General features: G+C 42.9%; 1 protein-coding gene across 1 annotated transcript in view; it reads right to left on the reverse strand.

Moving 5' to 3' along the window:
- Positions 1-20,552, reverse strand: part of zanl (zonadhesin, like) — a 120,818-nt gene extending 100,266 nt beyond the window's left edge. The window contains 20 exon segments of the mRNA XM_060919399.1: positions 278-423; positions 624-748; positions 1,010-1,126; positions 1,279-1,417; positions 1,508-1,704; positions 3,464-3,605; positions 3,708-3,846; positions 3,964-4,092; positions 13,205-13,353; positions 13,467-13,711; positions 13,939-14,080; positions 14,168-14,568; positions 16,236-16,322; positions 16,463-16,633; positions 17,324-17,473; positions 17,565-17,649; positions 18,019-18,284; positions 18,935-19,081; positions 19,672-19,697; positions 20,479-20,552. Of these exon segments, the coding sequence (XP_060775382.1) occupies positions 278-423; positions 624-748; positions 1,010-1,126; positions 1,279-1,417; positions 1,508-1,704; positions 3,464-3,605; positions 3,708-3,846; positions 3,964-4,092; positions 13,205-13,353; positions 13,467-13,711; positions 13,939-14,080; positions 14,168-14,568; positions 16,236-16,322; positions 16,463-16,633; positions 17,324-17,473; positions 17,565-17,649; positions 18,019-18,284; positions 18,935-19,081; positions 19,672-19,697; positions 20,479-20,552 (3,077 nt within the window).
- Positions 20,553-22,893: the final 2,341 nt, after the last annotated feature.

Here is a 22,893-nt window from a genome sequence, read left to right on the forward strand (position 1 = left end):
AATATTATGCAAAAATAACGAATGTCATTAAATCAAGACACATATTTCTACTATGATATTATTTGGTCTCCCTCTCTTTGTAAATGCCAAGAGCTTATTGTTTCCTGAAAACATATCCCAGCTATTCTGCTATAAATGTCTCAATCTAACGTCAAAATAATTATTTGGGTTTCAAATGACATTCAGGGTTCTTTCCTTCATGAATATAAAATATTTTAAACTTAAAACTAAACTCTGCATATACAAAAGCCTCAAAACCTCGTTCATGATTCAGTACCTGGGCACAATGATCTTAGCGTAGTGGTTGCCATCCCAGCGCACCTCCAGACCAAAAGGAGTGGTGAGGATAACATACTGACCAGCTGAAGTTAAAGAGATTAGAGGAGAGGGAGAGTGGGGTAGAGCTACTTTACGTCCGTTCACCTGCAGTGGTGGGAAAGATTTGGAGAGAAATAGAGAAATTAAAGTGGATTTAAGGAAGAAATTCCTTTCATAAAATGAAGGAAAGCAAAATACACATTTTGTCATTTACAGTGGACACAAGAAATGTCCTGTTTAAAACATTTTCCTAATGAGGCAGGAATTAAACAAGAGAACAACAAAGACATTATTTTTAGACTGACCAGAGTGGTTCTGCTCTTCATCATCGTTACAGTGATGCCGCTGACAGTCACATACAACTTCTTAAGATAAGATACACCAACAACTCCTCTCTCTTCATTTTTTCCCTCCACAGAGAACCAGGGGCCTGTAAAACACAATAATTACACTAACCGCTGAACTTTACAAATACACTGTGCAGATGTTCCACTTACAATTAACTATTTTCTATGATTTTATGGATTTTGAATAAACTACACAAACCCAACTCACATTATTGTGTAAATATGCAATAGTTTTCCACTTAAAGAGTGACACGTGGCAAAAAAGCATAATGAAATAAATGAGAAATTTAGTGTAATATTTACTGCAGTCTGCCATTCAGAAAGCTAAAATGGAAACAACTCACCCGTGTTGTTTCTGCAGGTGCGAGCCAGTGTGTAGGTGCAGGTGCCCATGAAGGTGTAGAATTTACCATCAAAGGTGTTGTAATGGGGGTCACCAGAAATAATACAGTCCTGGGAGTCTAGTTGGCAAAACAGTATAAATGGATTCAGACACTCAGACACACACTGAAACAAAAGTCATGCCTCTTCTACAAGAGAATATCATCATCCCAGGCAACATTCAAAAAAAAAAAAAAGATTTAAAAAAATGATACTGTGAAGAAATACTAACCAACTGGGTAGCATCCTATTTCTCCACCCTGTACACCACACTGCTGCATGGGAGGACATTCAGCAGCACTGCAGTTGACGAATGGAGGCTCACATTTGCACAGCAGCTCACAGTCCTTCGTGTAGAACTTGTCCCCAGGCTGACATACAGGGACAGAAGGCAGAACAGTTTAGAGAACTGTACAATGAACTCGTTGACCGACTTGGCAAAGAAATACTGAGTCTCTCACCTGGTAATATTGTCCGTTATGTTTGCAGCCACATGTATCTTCCTTCACACACTTGTCACCACTGAGTACATATCCAGGGTCACACACACACCCCTCCGAACAGGGTCCAGTGCACTGGCTGGGTGGAGGAGGGTTACAGGAGGGCTGGCAAGGAGACACGCAGGAGACGTAGTGGCTGTTGGGTGGGCATGTAAGAGCTAAAGAAAAACACAAAATGTTACTGTAGAAACCCAACTTGTTTTAAAATAATAACATGCTACACGCATACACTTCTATTATTTTAAAACAGGTACAACCCCAATTCCAAAAAAGTTCGGACAAAGTACAAATTGTAAATAAAAACAGAATGCAATAATTTACAAATCTCAAAAACTGATATTGTATTCACAATAGAACATAGACAACATATCAAATGTTGAAAGTGAGACATTTTGAAAGTTCATGCCAAATATTGGCTCATTTGAAATTTCATGACAGCAACACATCTCAAAAAAGTTGGGACAGGGGCAATAAGAGGCTGGAAAAGTTAAAGGTATAAAAAAGGAACAGCTGGAGGACCAAATTGCAACTCATTAGGTCAATTGGCAATAGGTCATTAACATGATTGGGTATAAAAAGAGCATCTTGGAGTGGCAGCGGCTCTCAGAAGTAAAGATGGGAAGAGGATCACCAATCCCCCTAATTCTGCGCCAACAAATAGTGGAGCAATATCAGAAAGTAGTTCGACAGTGTAAAATTGAAAAGAGTTTGAACATATCATCATCTACAGTGCATAATATCATCCAAAAGATTCAGAGAATCTGGAAGAATCTCTGTGCGTAAGGGTCAAGGCCAGAAAACCATACTGGGTGCCCATGATCTTCGGGCCCTTAGACGGCACTGCATCACATACAGGCATACTTCTGTATTGGAAATCACAAAATGGGCTCAGGAATATTTCCAGAGAACATTACCTGTGAACACAATTCACCGTGCCATCCGCTGTTGCCAGCTAAAACTCTATAGTTCAAAGAAGAAGCCGTATCTAAACATGATCCAGAAGCGCAGACGTCTTCTCTGGGCCAAGGCTCATTTACAATGGACTGTGGCAAAGTGGAAAACTGTTCTGTGGTCAGACGAATCAAAATGTGAAGTTCTTTATGGAAATCAGGGACGCCGTGTCATTCGGACTAAAGAGGAGAAGGATGACCCAAGTTGTTATCAGCGCTCAGTTCAGAAGCCTGCATCTCTGATGGTATGGGGTTGCATTAGTGCGTGTGGCATGGGCAGCTTACACATCTGGAAAGACACCATCAATGCTGAAAGGTATATCCAGGTTCTAGAGCAACATGTGCTCCCATCCAGATGACGTCTCTTTCAGGGAAGACCTTGCATTTTCCAACATGACAATGCCAAACCACATACTGCATCAATTACAGCATCATGGCTGCATAGAAGAAGGGTCCGGGTACTGAACTGGCCAGCCTGCAGTCCAGATCTTTCACCCATAGCAAACATTTGGCGCATCATAAAATGGAAGATACGACAAAAAAGACCTAAGACAGTTGAGCAACCAGAATCCTACATTAGACAAGAATGGGTTAACATTCCTATCCCTAAACTTGAGCAACTTGTCTCCTCAGTCCCCAGACGTTTACAGACTGTTGTAAAGAGAAAAGGGGATGTCTCACAGTGGGAAACATGGCCTTATCCCAACTTTTTTGAGATGTGTTGTTGTCATGAAATTTAAAATCACCTAATTTTTCTCTTTAAATGATACATTTTCTCGGTTTAAACATTTAATATATCATCTATGTTCTATTCTGAATAAAATATGGAATTTTGAAACTTCCACATCATTGCATTCTGTTTTTATTTACAATTTGTACTTTGTTCCAACTTTTTTGGAATCGGGGTTGTAAATAAAAGTGACCGAAGTGAGACTGAGTGTGAATTTAAGATTTCTTTGAGACTCACGGCAGAAAGTGTTGTTTCTCCAAGGTCCGATGCTAATGCCACGGTCCTGACACTCGTTTACGTAGGCTTCAATTGCTTCACACAATGCAGAGTGAGGGCCACCCAGTGCACACAGGTCAAACACACAGTTTTGGAAGAAACTCTACATTCAAACACACAAATAAAACAAAAAGCACAGTGTTACTCTTATAGGATGAAAATAGCCCTCTGCTCAGCTGTAAATGTTCTGATCTAATGAACTTACATTAGGGTTGACTTTTGGGTGACAGACAGCAAATGGGCCTTTGCTGTCCAATATGATTCCACAGTAAGCAGGACTCTCATAAAGATCCTTATCTGTGTCTGTGCAGTCAGGCTCTGGGCCAACTGGAGGTTTATTGCAGCTGAAAAGTAAATAGAAATAATTGCTACTGTTCTGTCATTGTACAGACAATCGAGGGAATAAGGAACAAGGAAACTCAATCCCTCTGTTTGTACACAATACAAAACCAATGGCTCACTCAGGGTCTGTGTTCCAGCTGTTGCCAAACTCAGTTGGACTGTTGACCAGTTCACCGGTGGGGGTACGGAAGTCATCTTTAATGTTGCCATTATAGTCTCCACACAGACCACAAAGCTTGTTCTGGTAGCTGCACAAACACACAAACAAGCACATTATATGAGAATGGCAGCATTATTGTAACCTTATATAAAAATATTGGTGTGTTCTCCAAACACACATGATGTGCCTCAACTGAATCACAAAATAAACAACATAGATTATATAGATTTAGTAAAGGTCAATTGAGTCATATGCAATACTCACATTATTATGATAAATATGACAAAATTGTGCTTTTTGTGCTCCTCATGTTGCAAAATTCAATTTACAAAATAATACATACAAAATGGCCGATGTTAGTGCTTAAAATACCATAATAAGCTTAAAAATGTGAATAAGCTGGCGACTGGTGTCAGAAACATTATGTGGGTATCAGTGGAATGGTTGCAAACAGGGTAATGTTTTTTAAGATGAAATGAAAATATAGTTTTTGTTAAAATGGATTTCTATCACAGAATAAATCACTTTTTATTGTTATATCAGTGGGCCCATTCGGTCATGACTTCATTGTTTACGAACGAGAACAGTTGCTAGCACTGCGCAGCACAAAGGTGCTCCCCTGGGATAGATTTATGATCCCGGTGGAAATAAGGAGAAGGAAGAGGGGCTGCAGATCGGGAGTGAAGTGCCGAGAGAAGAGAAGACGATATAAACCACCTGTACCGTCTGTCATTATGGGTAACGTGAGATCTGTCCCGAACAAGATGGAAGAGCTAATGATGCTTACCAAAACGCAGTGGCAATATCAGGAGTGTAGTCTCATGTGCTTCTCAGAGACATGGATGAATGAACTCACCCCTGACTAGCATGTAGCACTTGATGGATTTCAACTTGTGAGATCGGATATGAGAGTATTGGAGAGTGGAAAGCAGCGAGGTGGGGGGCTTGCGATATATGTGAACAACAAATGGTGTAACCCATATCACGTTAGAGTTAAAGAACAGTGCTGCACCCCGAACATTGAAGTTCTAGCAGTTAGTATCAGACCTTTTCAAATTTCAAGAGAATTTACGCATGTTATTGTCATCGCTGTGTATATTCCCCCGTCAGCTGCTTCTGTGTCAGCCTGTGACTTTCTACTCACTGTAGTATCCCGGTTACAAACATCTCACCCTCAAGCCCTCCTCCTCATCTCTGGGGACTTTAACCACACCCCTTTGACAGCCACTCTCCCTACATTTACACAGTATGTAGACTGTAAAACAAGGGATAATAGAACTTTGGACTTATTTTATGCTAACATTAAGGAAGCATATAGAGCATTACCCCTTCCCCCATTGGGTTGTTCAGACCACAATCTTGTCCCTGACTACATACCCTTAGTGAAAAGACAACCACCAACATATAGATATGTGAGGAACTGGACTGAAGATAACTCTGAGATTTTAAGAGACTGTTTTGAGAAGACAGAATGGGAAGTTCAGTGCAATCCTGATGAGGAGGATATTGACAATATTACACATTGTGCTACAGACTATATGAAGCTTTGTATGGACATTGTAGCTCCCTTAAAATAAGTGAAATGCTTTGCAAATAATAAGCCCTGGGTTACCCCTGAACTGAAGGCCCTACACAGTGAGAAAAAGAGGGTGTTTAAATCTGGAGACAAAGAGGAATTGAGGAGAGTACAGAAAGAGTTAAAAGGGGCAATAAGGAAGGGGAAAGACACCTACAAGAGAAAGCTTGAGGAGCACCTCCAGAGGAAAAATGCAAGGGAGGTTTGGAGGGGCCTGAAAACGATCTCTGGCCATGGCAAAGATAAGGGAAAGGGCCCAGAGGCAGGTGATAAGCAGTGGGCAAATACATTAAATCTGTATTTTAACCGTTTTGATGTCGCCACCCTCACTACCATCCATGGCCCTGCTTACCAAAGCCCCCTCCCCCTCCCCCCTCTATCCATTATTAGCCCCTCATCGTCATCAGCAGAGCCTCTCTCTTTTAACTCCATTACCCTCCAATCTTCATCTGGGCAGTCAGAGCATCCCCCTGTCTCTTCAGTAACTAGCGATGTCATCACAGCTTTACCTCCCCTTAGTCTCTCCATTACTGATAAGCAGGTGAGAGCAGAGTTCAAGAGGTTGAAGATAAGGAAGGCTACTGGTCCTGATGGCATTAGCTCCAGGCTGCTCAGAGACTGTGCAGATCAACTTTGCAGGGTCTTCATGCACATTTTTAATCAGAGCCTAAGGCTGGGGAAAGTTCCAACGCTGTGGAAAACATCCTGCATAGTCCCTGTCCCCAAGACAACGCATCCTAGGGAGCCCAACCATTTCAGGCCAGTAGCCCTGACATCACATCTAATGAAGACCTTGGAGAGGACTGTTCTAAACCATCTGCGATACCTAGTGAATGGTGAGCTGGATCCCCTCCAGTTTGCATAATCGCCAGGGTGTTGGTGTGGAGGATGCAATCATCCTGCTTCACCACAGGTCACTCTCCCACCTGGAGAATACGGGATGTTCTGTGAGAATCATGTTTTTTGACTTTTCTAGTGCTTTTAATACAATCCAACCAGCACTGCTGAAGGCCAAGCTGGAAGGAGTGGGGGTCAACTGCCATCTGACTACATGGATCTCTGACTACCTTACAAACAGGCCACAGTATGTGAGACTGCGTGACTGTGAGTCTGAGGTGGTGGTCTGCAGTACAGGGGCTCCACAGGGTACAGTACTGTCCCCCTTTCTCTTCACCCTTTATACATCAGATTTCAGATACAGCACACATACCTGCCATCTCCAGAAATTCTCTGATGACACAGCCATTGTTGGCTGTGTAACAGAGGGGAATGATGGGGAATAAAGGGAGGTCATTGCCAATTTTGTTGAATGGTGTGACAAGAACCATCTTCAGTTGAACACTGGGGGGAAAACAAAGGAGATAGTGGTGGATTTTCGCCGGAAGGTGCCATCCCCTGTACCAGTGTGCATTCAGGGGGAGAACATTGAATTTGTGTTAGTCTATAAATACCTCGGCGTCCACCTGAATAACAAACTGGATTGGTCACACAACACTGATGCCCTGTATAAGAAGGGACAGAGTCGCCTCCACATATTGAGGAGACTGAGGTCCTTTGGTGTGTGCAGGTCACTACTAAAGACATTCTACGATACAGTAGTGGCGTCAGTAGTGTTCTATGCCATTATCTGTTGGGGCAGTGGTAGCACAGAGAGGAACAGGAAAAGACTGAACAAGTTGGTCAGGACTGCAGGCTCTGTTCTTGGGGGCTCCCTGGACACAGTTGAGGTGGTTGGTGAAAGAAGGATGTTGGATAAGCTGGCATCCATTATGGCCAACTCCTCTCACCCCCTTTATCAGACAGTGACTGCACTCAGCAGTTCTTTTAGTAGTAGACTACTTCATCCAGCGTGTAAAAGGGAACGCTATCATAGGTCTTTTATTCCATCTGCTATTAGATTGTACAACACTGCTGTTATGAAATACTGTACCGCTATATATTAGGCTTTTTATCAGGCTTTTTAGATGGATGTGACTGTGCATATCATATCTCTGGTTGTGTATATCATATTTATATTGGATATATCATAAGCCAGGATCTACTACATGCAGGGGGATGCATGTAGTAATCCAAAATGTGTAAATTATTGATTTATTAATCTATTTATTTATTGTTTTCATCTTTTACTACTTTTTTAGGTAGTAGTTCTATATATTTGTATCCTTATCTTTGTCTGATCTATTCTTTGGCTGCTGTGATAAGTGAATTTCCCCTTTGGGGTGTTAGGACTAGGACTGTTTTGGCCTCTAGAGGCCGCTGTTATTTCCTTTTCATGTCGTGTTCATTTTGGCCTCTAGAGGCCGCCACTGTTCCTGTGTTTTGAGTTTGTGTTAATTGCCTAATTATCTTCACCTGTGTCCTTAATTAGTTTGTCTATTTATACCCCTGAGTTCAGTCCTCTTGTCACGGAGTCTTTGTGCTGTTATGTTTATCTCCAGTTTCCTTTGTACTGTGTTTTTTGATCTTCTTAGCTTTTGTATTTTTGCACTTTGCTTTTCTTTTGGATTATACTCTTTGGTTTTTTTTTGTCTTTTGTTTTGCCCTGTATATAGTGTATATAGTTTAAATAAACCTTTTGATTCTTTTTCTACTTCCGCCTCACGCCTCTGCATTTGAGTCATCCCCCTGGTGGCCTAGTGGGGGTTTGCTGGATTATCACACCAACGAACCAGGTTCGAATCCCAGCAAAACCCTAACAGAAAGACTCCGTCATGACCGACTCAGCAGAGGCTGCTTCAACTGTCTACCCGGCCAACCTTCAGGGAATTATGGCAGCTTTGACACGCTTCGGAGCGACCATGGACGCTCATGGACGTACGCTCACCAGCCAACGTGAGGCCCTCGCTCGCCACGAGGAACTGCTTCAGCAAATTGGGAAAACCCTGGCACAGCTGACATCTCTGCCTGCATCTCCTGCCCCTGATCCAGTTCCTGCTCCTGATCCAGCTCCCACTCCTGCTCCAGTGCCTCCTGCAATGCTGCCTTCTTCACCTCGCGAACCCAGCCTTCCTGCACCACAGAGGTATGACGGCAAGCACAGTGAGTGCCGAGAGTTCCTTACCCAGTGTCAACTCACCTTTGAGCTTCAGCCTACCACCTACACTACGGATCGCCGCAAGATTGCCTTTGTGATCACCTTATTAGCTGGTAAGGCGCGAGCCTGGGCTACTGCTATCTGGCAAAGACAGGGACCTGAGTGCTTTGATTTCCAGCTGTTTTCTGAAGAGATGCTTCGGGTCTTCGATCAGGCAGACATCAGTACCGACGCAGCCCGAAAGCTCATGTCCATCCGGCAAGGAGGAAGCGTCGCAGATTACGCCATCTCGTTCCGAACACTCGCAGCAGTAAGTGGATGGAACGAGACTGCCCTGGTGTCAGCCTTCCACCATGGTCTGTCTGACCCCATCAAGGACGGTCTGGCCTCTATTGGATGCCCAAGTGACCTCGAAACCCTCATCTCACATGCTATTCGTCTGGACAACAGGATGAGAGAACGCCACCAAGCCTTGAGCCCCCCCAGCCTCCCTACCTCTACCTGGAGACCGTCTACCTCCTTCAGTGACTGTCCAGAACCCATGCAAGTGGGTCGTACTCGCCTCTCCGCATTTGAGAGGGAGCGCAGAAGGAGGGACAAGTGCTGCATCTACTGTGGCAAGCCTGGTCACTTCCGAGCATCATGTCCCGAACTCTTGGGAAAAGGACCGCCCCGTCCAGCCGAGGGAGGGTTGTGACGGGGCCTACCCTCTCTCCCGGACTCCCTGGCCAAGGAATCTACATCCCGGTCTCCATCTCCTGGGGTGAGTCTGTCCACTCTTGTCAAGCTTTGATAGACTCAGGGGCGGCTGGGAACTTTATGGATATTCACTTCGCCCAAAGCATCAATATACCTACTGCACCTCTTGAAGTCCCTCTGTCTGTGTCTGCCCTCGATGGCCAAGCGTTAGGTGATGGAAGAGTCACCCAAGTTACTTCTCCAGTTTTCCTCCAGTCTCAAGGTCACAAGGAAGAAATATCCCTGCACCTGATTCCTTCACCTGAGTTCCCAGTTATTCTAGGCCTTCCTTGGCTTACTCGCCACAACCCTCGCATAGACTGGGTAACAAGCCAGGTTGTGGAATGGGGCCCTGCATGCCATGCCTCTTGTCTGCTCTCTAGCTCTCCTGTGTCTCCTGCCGAGCCCCCTGATCTCACCGAGTTATCTCAAGTTCCCACAGAGTACTGGGATCTCAAGGAGGTATTCAGCAAGAGCAGGGCCGCCGTTCTTCCTCCGCACCGGGCCTACGACTGTGCCATCGACTTGCTCCCTGGGACTACCCCTCCTCGTGGCAGACTGTTTTCACTCTCTCAGCCAGAACGCAAGGCCATGGAGGAATACCTCAAAGATGCCCTGGTCTCTGGGTTTATTCGACCCTCCACTTCACCTGCTGGAGCCGGCTTCTTCTTTGTCGGCAAGAAGGATGGGGGGCTCCGACCATGTATTGATTACAGGGGCCTGAATAAGATCACTGTGCGCAACCGATATCCCCTTCCGCTGATGTCCACAGCTTTCGACCTGCTCCAAGGCGCCACCGTCTTCACCAAGTTGGACCTACGGAACGCATACCACCTCATCCGTATCCGACAGGGAGACGAGTGGAAGACTGCCTTTAACACCCCGTCTGGGCACTACGAATACCAGGTGATGCCCTTCGGACTCACCAACGCACCAGCTGTTTTTCAGGCCCTAATCAACGACGTCTTAAGGGACATGATTAACCTATACGTTTTTGTCTACCTCGACGACATCCTTATCTTTTCCAAGACCGTGCAGGAGCACCGCCACCATGTCCGCCAGGTTCTCCAGAGGCTGCTACAGAACAATCTGTTCGCCAAGGCCCAGAAATGCGAATTTCATGTTCCCGAGGTCTCCTTTCTGGGATTTATTGTACGGAAAGGCCAACTCCAAATGGACCCTGCCAAGACCCTGGCCGTCCGGGATTGGCCTACTCCCAAGTCCGTTAAGGAGGTTCAGCGGTTCTTAGGATTCGCTAACTTCTACCGCAAGTTCATCAGGAACTTCAGTTCTGTGGCAGCACCCATGTCAGACCTCACCAAAGGGACAGGTGGATCTTATGGCTGGTCTCCTCAGGCAGAAAAGGCATTCAAAGACCTCAAGGACCGCTTCTGCACAGCACCCATTCTGGTTCTCCCGGACACCTCCCAACCATTCATCGTGGAGGTGGACGCCTCGGACAGTGGTGTCGGCGCGGTGCTCTCTCAACGTTCGGAAGGAAAGCTGCACCCCTGCGCTTACTTCTCCCACCGCCTGAGTCCTGCTGAGTCCCGGTACGATGTGGGGGATCGAGAACTGCTAGCGGTCAAACTGGCCCTTGAGGAGTGGAGGCACTGGCTGGAGGGAGCACAACATCCATTCCTGGTTTGGACTGACCACAAGAACCTGGAGTACCTCCAGCAAGCCAAGAGACTGAACCCTCGACAGGCTAGGTGGGCCCTGTTTTTCAGTCGGTTTGACTTCACCCTCTCATACCGCCCCGGCTCCAAGAACACCAAACCTGACGCACTGTCCAGACTGTTCTCTGCCACTAACAGGGAGAATGAAGTCGGGCCTATTATCCCTGTGTCCCGGATTGTGGCCCCTGTCCGCTGGGGTATTGAGGAGGCTGTCCGACGAGCCCAACGCCAGGACCCCGGTCCTGGGACGGGGCCACCAGGCCTCTTGTACGTCCCACATCAAGCCCGGGCCAAGGTTCTCCAGTGGGGTCACTCTTCCCCTCTCACCGCCCACCCGGGAGCTCGGAGGACCCTGGACTTCCTGAAAAGACGCTTCTGGTGGCCTAACATGGAGAAGGAAGTAAGGTCATTTGTCCTGTCCTGTGAGGTTTGCACCAGAACCAAGAACCCACGACAGCGTCCCCAGGGTCTCCTGCATCCTCTGACCATTCCCCGGCGTCCCTGGTCCCACGTAGCAGTCGACTTTATCACGGGTCTCCCTGAGTCACAAGGTAACACGGTCATTTTGGTCTTAGTTGACAGATTCTCCAAGGCCTGCCGCTTCATACCACTGTGCAAACTCCCCTCTGCTCTTGAAACTGCGAAACTTTTGTTTAATCATGTCTTCCGAGTCTTTGGTCTTCCACAGGACATCGTCTCAGACCGAGGGCCCCAGTTCTCCTCCCGAGTGTGGCACGGGTTCTGCAAGGTCATCGGAGCCACTGCCAGCCTCTCCTCTGGGTTTCACCCACAGTCCAATGGTCAGACGGAGAGGCTCAACCAGGACCTGGAAACCACCCTGCGAGGCCTGGCTATGGATAACCCGACATCGTGGAGCACCTGGCTGCCATGGGCGGAGTACGCCCACAACACCCTGCAGTCATCGGCCACCAAGCTGTCGCCATTCCAGTGCCAATTCGGGTTCCAGCCACCTCTGTTCCCGGACCAGGAGGAGGACGCGGGGGTGCCCTCGGTCAACCAATATGTGAGACGGTGTCGCAAGACCTGGAGCAAGGTCAGGAAGACCCTCATACAGACCTCCAGAACCAACCAGACTCAGGCCAACCGCCATAGAAGACCTGCACACGCTTTCCGCCCTGGGCAGCGTGTTTGGCTGTCCACTAAGGACCTTCCACTGCGGGTGGAGAACCGCAAGCTTGCTCCTCGCTACATTGGCCCCTTCAAGGTGGTGCGCAGGGTGAACCCTGTCTCCTACCGGCTCCAGTTGCCCCGGACTCTGAGGATCAACCCCACTTTCCATGTTTCCCTGTTACGGCCCGTACTGACGTCTACGTATGCCCCTGCCCCTAGGAACCCCCCACCCCCCCGCATCTTCCAGGGGCAGACTGTGTTCACTGTGAATCGCCTGCTTGACTCCCGCCGGGTCCGCGGCGGGTTGCAATATCTGGTGGACTGGGAGGGCTATGGTCCTGAGGAGCGCTGCTGGGTTCCTGCTCGGGATGTCCTTGATAAAGAACTATGTCGGGACTTCCATTCGGCCCATCCGGATCGCCCTGGGAACGTCAGGAGACGCTCCTAGAGGGGGGGGTCCTGTTAGGACTAGGACTGTTTTGGCCTCTAGAGGCCGCTGTTATTTCCTTTTCATGTCGTGTTCATTTTGGCCTCTAGAGGCCGCCACTGTTCCTGTGTTTTGAGTTTGTGTTAATTGCCTAATTATCTTCACCTGTGTCCTTAATTAGTTTGTCTATTTATACCCCTGAGTTCAGTCCTCTTGTCACGGAGTCTTTGTGCTGTTATGTTTATCTCCAGTTTCCTTTGTACTGTGTTTTTTGATCTTCTTAGCTTTTGTATTTTTGCACTTTGCTTTTCTTTTGGATTATACTCTTTGGTTTTTTTTTGTCTTTTGTTTTGCCCTGTATATAGTGTATATAGTTTAAATAAACCTTTTGATTCTTTTTCTACTTCCGCCTCACGCCTCTGCATTTGAGTCATCCCCCTGGTGGCCTAGTGGGGGTTTGCTGGATTATCACACCAACGAACCAGGTTCGAATCCCAGCAAAACCCTAACATGGGGATTAAATAAAGTTTATCTTATCTTAGAACCATTTGGGCATGCTAGTTACGCACTGTATTAATTGGACATTATTCATTATCACTGTAACACAACACTCACTCTTTGATAACTTTGATGTCCATATAGTGGTTTCCATCGTAGCGAACTGTCACACCAAAGCTCATGGACACTGTGTAGAGTGTCCCCTGCTTTAAGATGTCCACTCCAGGAACAGGGCTCAGTGGTATGTTCACTTTGGTTCCATTTACCTGAGAACAGAATTGGAAGAGTATTCAGAAAATGAATTTCTTACAACATCGTTACAAAATCCAGATATTAATTTCCTTTATTTTCTACAGTAATTCGCTCTCTGTTTCCTCACCTGCACAACTCCTCCTTTCAGGATGGACACCTTCATTCCCTGAACATGGACATGGACAGCTTTCACATAACTGACCGTGGGAATGTTGTAGCGATTCTCATTTTCAGTGTAGACAGCGAAGTGAGGCACGTCTGTGCTGTTACATGGCTCAGACATTAAGTAAGTGCAGTTGCCCATGAAGTCATAGTAGCGCTTATCAAAGGTGGTGTAGTGTGGGTCACCTGAGGCGATACAGGTGGAGGTGTCTGTAGACGGAAAAGGGAAAAAAACGAGTTAAAAAGCCAAATACCCTAAAATTAAGGGGAAATCTGACTTCATTAATTCGCTTTTTTATTTTTCGACATTATCGCATCCAATACTGCTGATATAATTCAATAGGCTTATGTTCTTTCTCAAAAAAAGATGACATGAAAACCAAATTTTTCAATGATATAATTGTATAATACATTGTAAATAAGCTTTCTTGCAGCACCTTTAGGATAGCAGCCATAGATTCCTCCCACTTGCCGACATTCTTCTGTGGAGTCACAAGTGTTGTCCACACAGCTCAAGGTATAATTGCCTGCACAGCGACACAGCTTGGAGCAGCCAGTCCCAAAGACAATCTCTCCCGGCTGCAAGAAAATCACACTTACAGAATGAATGGCACTGCTTCAGGGCTGAATGTATATTTGCCATAAGCAACTGTGAACTGTGCTTACCTCGTAGTAGTTATTATCTTCATCCAGACATCCACACTTCTCAATGGGAATGCAGCGTTTTCCTCTGAACACAAAACCTGGTTTGCAGAAGCAGCCACTGATACAGGAGCCAGTGCAGTTAGTGGACGGTTCTTTACAGCTGGGAATGCAAGCTGGCCCACACTCTATGTACTCAGCATCAGGAGGACACTTCACTAGTAGTGGACAGGAGAAGTGGTTAGAATATATTTGTATTCATGGGTAGACTGTAGAGAGGAAAATATAATAATTTTTACCTGGTGTTGTTGCTGGTGTAGGAGAAGTTGGCCCTACTGTCGTCGGCTGAGGTGTGGAGGGCTTTGCTGTTGATGGTTTTGGAGTTGAAACAGGTGTTGTTGGCTTTGTGGTTGTCACTGTCACAGCTAAAATAAACAGACAATGCACATTAAATTTCAAGGTCCTTTTATATATATATATATATATATATATATATATATATATATATAGTCACAAATGTACTAGTCACAAATGTACTAAGATGCATATTCATGCATATTAAAGATGAATCTTAAATTGGAGGTCTTACCATCACAAGTTGTGATACACACACTGTCTATTGCAATATCTGTCTCTGCTGTACTTCCAAACACACCAACAATTAAGAACTGAAACACAGATGGCTTTTTGCTTTGTATAAAATACAACCAATTCAATTTTAAATGACTTTATAAGTTCTAAAGTAACCAAAGTCAATTGAATTTATTTATTTTTTTATTGTGCATGGCATTTTCTTTTGTCTCACAAGAACAATATCATGCAAACGAGATGTGGTCATTTTGATGTGCTGAGGGTCATTTTCCTCCGTTTTGGGACTGAATATCCTATCACTTGAGGTAAACAGTATGGCCCCACAGAAACAGCTGAATGCGAGGAGCTTGAACTAATTAGCATAATTATGGAACTGCTTCACACCAAGCTGGCGATGTGCAGAAAACATTGTGACTCTGCATCGACCTCGGAGAGCTTTGAGTCGCAAGTATGTAATTTATGGTTAACATTTGGGAATAGATCCATGATACAAAAGATGAATATATATTTTCTCTGTTACTGCTTTTGTGTTATAGTTTCTTTCTCTGTAAGATCAAAACATTAGGTGTATAACTCTGTACTCGCTACCGTGGGCTCGAGCCCATGCATTCTAAATCTAAGATTGCTAAGTACTAGCTAGAATTATTTACTGTAGTTATCTGTCAGGGCGGCACGGTGGTGTAGTGGTTAGCGCCGTCGCCTCACAGCAAGAAGGTCCGGGTTCGAGCCCCGTGGCCGGCGAGGGCCTTTCTGTGCGGAGTTTGCATGTTCTCCCCGTGTCCGCGTGGGTTTCCTCCGGGTGCTCCGGTTTCCCCCACAGTCCAAAGACATGCAGGTTAGGTTAACTGGTGACTCTAAATTGACCGTAGGTGTGAATGTGAGTGTGAATGGTTGTCTGTGTGTATGTGTCAGCCCTGTGATGACCTGGCGACTTGTCCAGGGTGTACCCTGCCTTTCACCCGTAGTCAGCTGGGATAGGCTCCAGCTTGCCTGCGACCCTGTAGAAGGATAAAGCGGCTAGAGATAATGAGATGAGATGAGATGAGTTATCTGTCAAGAAAAATGACATGTCATCTAACCTTGCTCTATCTTGCTGTTACACTCAATAGGTAGGCTTTTCTTTTCCTCTGACTTTTATCTGGCAGGAGAGCAGAGTTTGCCATGTTTGCCCATGCCGAATTGTTTTGGGTAAAAGTAAGTGAAACGTGCCCCACGGTGGTCATGTGATATTGTTGCTCACTTGCTTCGGCAATCTCTGGAATTGTAAAATGCGGGATACATTTTATCTCGGCAAAACTTTTACACACAGGATACACGGTATGTGCAGCATCAAAACATCTCGAAACTCCAACAGCAATAGAACATTTTGCCAAGAATTCAACTTTCAGAACCTTTAAATTGTTTCATTAAACAGCAGAAATTGCCATGAAAACATTAATTTTAGATAAACAGGGACTCATTAATAAAAATATACTAAGCGCAATCCATACCTGTATATTACTTGTAGCAATGTATTTGACCTCTGCTGGCTTCCAACCTTGTCCTTGGTTTCCTCTGAGACTGAAAACAGGATACCCCAGTGTTCCTCCTAAGGATTTTCAATGTAACATTTATCATTGTTCTGTAAAGAGTTTGTTGCTTATGTAGGGCTTAATAAGTACTGAGCTGAACAGTAAAATAATTTACTTTCTTTTCAATATAATCTATTTTTCTAGAGGAAGTGCTTACCATTGATGACAACATGAACATTAAGCTCCATGTCAGCAGCAGTACCATACATGTAATAATGGAAGTTCAGCTGCAGGCAGTTCGAAGAAGGTGCTGGTATAGATGGGCTCCGAAGTTGAGCTGAGGCCCCTGGGATGCTTTCAAGTGAATCCATCAAGAGGTATGATCCCACTGTAATAATCAATTTTTAAGGTTACACCCAGTAGATTGTTTGTGAAGAGAATTTTGGAACATACTAAACACTGTCAAATCCAATGATAGGTTATAAGGCCATAAATATATCAGCACACACCCGAAAGCATTTGTGCAAAAAACAGTTGTACAAATAAAAATTTGTAGTTATTATAAAATACACATTTGCAAAAAATAATTTTAAAATATTTGTCTCAATACAGAAAGTCTATCTATAAATGTGCATTTTTTTGTTGTTAAGCTAGTGCTGCTTGCAGCACTCAAAATAACCTGTTTACACAACTTTAATTACATAAAGATTTAGTTGAAACAAGTCACTACATAATTTTAAGCTGGGGACACTTTTTCACAATGCATTAAAAAGCAGATTAGATTAAACTTTATTGATTCCTTTGGGAGGGTTCCCTCAGGGAAATTAAGATTCCAGCAGCATCATTACAGGATAAATAGAGAATAGAAAATAGAGAAAAAAACTTATTAAATTAAATTAAGTATTTACATATACAAATATAAAAAGAATAAGATATGGGGAAGACGGGGGGGGGCAGCAGGAGAGATGTGATAATTTGTTACATGAATAATAAATCATTAGAACAGAACACAGAAAACAGAATCAAGAAGAAGACCAAGAAAGTCTGCAAAGAAAGTTAGAGATTTTTTTTTTCTTACAGCCTGGTTTGGAGAAATCATCATTAGGACCTGTACCAGGTGTGTCAGTTTGTCCATTCCAAAAGGTCCAACCAAATAATGTTGGATCTGAAACGTTGGTTGTCCATCCACAGAGATCCTGTTCATCAAAGTCACACTGAGATATACAACCTGTGCAAACACATGAACATGTCCACAAGTTTCAAAAATTGATTATTTTGTTTGTTTGTTTGTCCAATGAAGAATAAATAGGTGAATGTACCAGGACAAGCTCCCTCTGTGATGTTAATGTTGTCCAAGGCTGTATCACATGATGAAGAGAACCCACGTTTTGCTTCAAATATAATCTGAAAGATAAGCTTGTCTTATAAGCAACTGCACAGATATTCAAAACATTTTAATTTATCTTTCACACAAGTATGTTATGTAGTATACTGTAGTATAAAAGTCCTACCAGTCACAGATAATATAGATCTAGTATAAGCATGTCCAAACCAAATCAGGACTGGCACATCAGAATAGCAAAACAACAAATTGCTATTATATGGTTGATTCAATGTCAGAACATGCTTCAAACTGAAGAATGTCATGCACTACATATTTTCTTCCTCCACTGTTTGCACTTTATCAATATTAGGGTCATCAGTATCAGGATTATCAGTATCCAGACCAATGACATGTTGGTTTCCCATCACATAGCATTACTGTGTACTCACTTTAACAGACTGCTCAGCTGGTTTGGACACAGTAACAGCTGCTCCCAGCCATGACGGGCTCTGGATCCCTGTTTTCTGCCACAGTATTTCCACCTCACCAGATCGACTGGCCAGCACGGTCAAAATATTGTTGTCATCTGTGCCATACATGTGGTACTGAAACTGTACACAAATCTGAGCTGATGTGGAGCTCAACACAGGACTGATCAGGGATGTTTTTTGTCTGTTACTGACATTATCTGCTTCTTGGTATATGTAATAGCCATCTGGGGATGGGAACAAAAGTTAATTCAAAACATCTTTTATGTACTGTATATATACACATTTCGTAATCACTTCATTCGAGACACAATCTATGTGTGTAAGTACACTCATTAGAGGTACATATAGGTGCACTTTGTGGATATACAATTATTGACTATTGGTATGTACAGTTTGTCAGATCCACTCCACACCCTCAGTGAATGGGAGTACCATGGGACCACTGCTGACCACACATTGTTTTGGTTATAGACCATTATTAACACAGCAATGCTACTGCCATGGTCGAGGCATAGGTAGTGCAGCCAGTGCTGGTACAACTGTATCAAACACATACATTCGGTGTTGCTGGAGTTTTTAAAAATTATGTCTTTCTACTGGCCACTTTTTTAGACACAGCTATCTTTCGATTCAACTTGTAGCTGGCCAGTTTGAGCTCATCTTTTTCTATTCATGGTTTGTGTTGTGTTATCAAGCCCTTCATCAGCTGAGTTTGTGATCACAGCTGTAATGTTAGCTGAAAATCTCTGATGAACTATTTTAAACCCAGCAATGACATTGCAGAGCTCAAACAGTGCGCGCGCACACACACACGCATGCATGCATGCGCACACACACAAAATAGCATTTTTAAAAAACTGAACCATGGACTTACTGCCATCAGGATAGTCCCCACTGGGTCCAGTGCCAGGTGTGGGTGTGGGACCCTTATGGCGAATCCAATCACTGTCATCTGTATTGTCTTGCCGAAAATCACAATAGGGTAATTCGTTGTTATTGAAGTCACAGGCAGTTATCACAACTGTAATGGACAGGAAAAATAGAGAATTTAGGTCATAATGCTGTTTGATCCTTTTTAAAAAATATAAATCAGACACAGATATACTTTAAATCAGAATTATAAATCAGAGAGAAAGAAAAAAATTGAAGGAAAAATAAGACTCCATTTGCCAGCATGGAGAAATAACTATACAATACTGGGTTCATAACAAAATGGCAGATACCTAATGGTATATAATATTGTTAAAATAAACCTGGAATAACCCTGGAACAATGCTGTGTTAATGTGTTTTACAGCACACCAATTGCAGATATATTTTATAGAATGTGTTATACTCCAACCTTTTATGCCCTCCACATTGCTTTATACTCTTAGTTCTTTTACAGGACTTCAGTGTATGTAGATTGTCAGGTGATAAGCATGTTACATAGATGTCTAAGAACTTTGGACCATGTTTTATGAAAGAATAAAGCTACTATCACTCAAACAACGGGCTGTTATGAGAGCAGATAAGCAAGTTAGGCCACAATTCAAACAAATCAGCAAAATAACATTTGCTATGTTCATTTATTTATTTAGCCATATTGACAAAATGAATGAAGCAAACCTACCAGCATCATGTTCAACATAATCATGCCTATGAAAAGATAGAATATCACATTAATATTATGAAACAATGGAAAATGACTAATAAATCACTACTTTTCATTCTTATTTATGGATTTTTTTTAAATATAAAAATTATTGCCATAACATATATTTAAATACGATGTGATTTATGACCAGATACTAATCAAATAACTTATTTAAGTATATAATTTTGCTAAATAGTGCTTTTAAGATTAAATAGTACATAAAATTTAATGAATTTTCATTACACTATGTTCATTATAAAACAGCATTCTTCAGTAATTGCATTGAAACTAAGTTTTGCATATTCTATATAGTAACTATGTAGTACAGTATGTGAATAACTTAAAAATAGTTAATTAATAATAAATATTGATTTTTTTAAATATGCATTCATACATTTTATACATTGAGACATTGTATACATTTTAAAAGAGAAAAAAAAATCTCCATCCCATTACATCAGTAAACATAGGATGAAGTAATTAGATTATGTCAGATATTTTACAGGTGATTTCCATATTAAACCTCCAACAAGCCTAATAATAATGATTTTTTTTCTGTAGTTCTTATTACAAGTTCATATATTACATATATTAAGCATGGACTACATCACATATAATTGTATTATGTAAGCTGTAACATCATAAAAGATACCACATTAATATCAAACTATATAATTAATATTAAATATCAGAACAAAAAAGTAAAGACACCCCCCAAAAAAATAAAAATAAAAAAAAATAAATTAAAAAAAAATTTTAATTGATTAATTCATTTAACCTCACCTATTCTCAGTATTTCCAAAAGTATAGAGGTCACTTATCCAGATCAAAATTAATATTACTTTTAGATGACCCATAGCTAACTGATGCAGTTAGCTTTCCACAGACAGTTGCAGTGGAGCAAAGGGGCTTTATAAAGGTTAACGTGTATTTCCGGGGGGGGGGGGGGGGGGGCTGATGCTATCATGTAATGTTCTTTCATATTCTTACATAGCTTATAGCACAATCAATTGAGTAAATTAGTAACTTCCTGTTAATGTCAGGGTGTGTCATTGTCCTGTTGGAAGCTGTTTTGAGTTGTTGCTACAGTAGGGTGTGTTTCACAACACAACAGAGTTAACCAAGTTGGACTACATACAATTTAAGAGATTTTTAATTCTTTGAGAAATAGGTTATAACTAAACTTTCAAAAGTGACACTAATTCAGAACTATTCAAAACCCCCAAAACACAACCTCAGTAACATGGCTGTCAGGCCTAATAAGTTCAGCACAGCCCTACTGATGCCCAAATCCCACACAAATGTGTAAAGGTAAGTGCTTGACTGTTAACCACATGCTACTTACAATAAATATACATCATCATAATAAAATAGCCTTTTACCTTTATTTGTAATAAATTCTTTATTACAATTTTAAGTCATAATAAATGTTCTCATCTCATTATCTCTAGCCGCTTTATCCTTCTACAGGGTCGCAGGCAAGCTGGAGCCTATCCCAGCTGACTACGGGCGAAAGGCGGGGTACACCCTGGACAAGTCGCCAGGTCATCACAGGGCTGACACATAGACACAGACAACCATTCACACCTACGGTCAATTTAGAGCCACCAGTTAACCTAACCTGCATGTCTTTGGACTGTGGGGGAAACCGGAGCACCCGGAGGAAACCCACGCGGACACGGGGAGAACATGCAAACTCCACACAGAAAGGCCCTCGCCGGCCCCGGGGCTCGAACCCAGGACCTTCTTGCTGTGAGGCGACAGCGCTAACCACTACACCACCGTGCCGCCCCCTAATAAATGTTTTAATTGCAAATTATATTATCAGCAACAACTTGAGTAAAAAGTTGAATATTAAAAATATTTAATTTCTTAAAATATGAACTACAAATAGTGCCATCCTGAACATTTACTATCTTTTTGTTTTTCAGTTTATTTCCAGTTTTAAATAAAAAATAACAACAACAAGATTTTTAGTGCTGGTGTAGACTTTTGGACTCCACTGTACATAGTTTATTTCTGTCCTCACTTTTTTTTTAAACGATTTCTTTAAATGCAAAGTAAATAAAACTGTGAGGTTCATAAAAATCTTTATCAATTTGATGGCTTTGACTGAAAACATATAAGCCATCAGTTAAACCCAGCCCTGAGTTCTAATTGTGTCATATGCTCAGAATGCAGCAAAATCACTGTTGTCAGAGGTGTTCCATCCTCTGATAACATGTTTATAAGTGCTATTAAAAAAGGTACTTTCTTGAGAGACTGCCAGTTATGGATGATTACTATGACAACACAATGCAAGCTGATACATCTCACGTTCACTAACTCAGTGCTGAAAGTCTCAAACTGTAACCTGTAACGGGGTATGTTCTTACACAGTCAGTTTTGTATTATGCTTTTTGTCAATCAGTCTTGTAATTAAAACCTTCCAAGTTTCAAAATACGGACATAATGAAAGTTAAGAAATTTTGCAATATTGTTTTTGTCCTTGTTCTTCTACACTTTCCTGCACTTCCTTCAATTGCACATTAAAGTTGTGAATTACCATTTGTGACTTGGCCAGAATTTGAGAAAAATAAATTTTCCTTCTAGAAATCCTTTGGAGCAAGTCCTAACATGAGTCAGGGAAATAACTTGTCCAAAGGGCATCTGTCGACCTTTTCGTGCCAATGAAGCTGTGCAAATCTTTTTTTCTGGCTATGACACACATGCAGTAAAGATCCACACCTAGCAAATAAGTATTACTGTAATCACAGATAGGGCAGCACAGTGGTGTAATGGTTAGCACTGTTGCCTCACAGCAAGAAGGTTCTGGGTTCAAGCCCAGTGGCTGACAGGGGCCTTTCTGTGTGGAGTTTGCATGTTCTCCTCGTGTCTGCATGTGTTTCCCCTGGGTGCTCTGGTTTCCCCCACAGTCCAAAGACATGCAGGTTAGGCTAACTAGTGGCTCTAAATTGACTGTAGATGTGAATGGTTGTTTGTCTCTGTGTGCCAGCCCTGTGATGATCTGGTGACTTGTCCAGGGTGTACCCTGCCTCTTGTCCATAGTCCGCTGGGATAGGCTCCAGCTTGCCTGTGACCCTGCAAAGAACTAGAGACCAGAGGTTTAAGCTGAGATACATGAAAGGTAGGGTGAACACATCGCATGGTGAGTGGTAGTGCCAGTCTAACAGAACATGGGTTGATTACCTTCTTGAT

This window comes from Neoarius graeffei, chromosome 1, assembly GCF_027579695.1.
Source record: "Neoarius graeffei isolate fNeoGra1 chromosome 1, fNeoGra1.pri, whole genome shotgun sequence".
Lineage (NCBI taxonomy): Eukaryota > Metazoa > Chordata > Actinopteri > Siluriformes > Ariidae > Neoarius > Neoarius graeffei.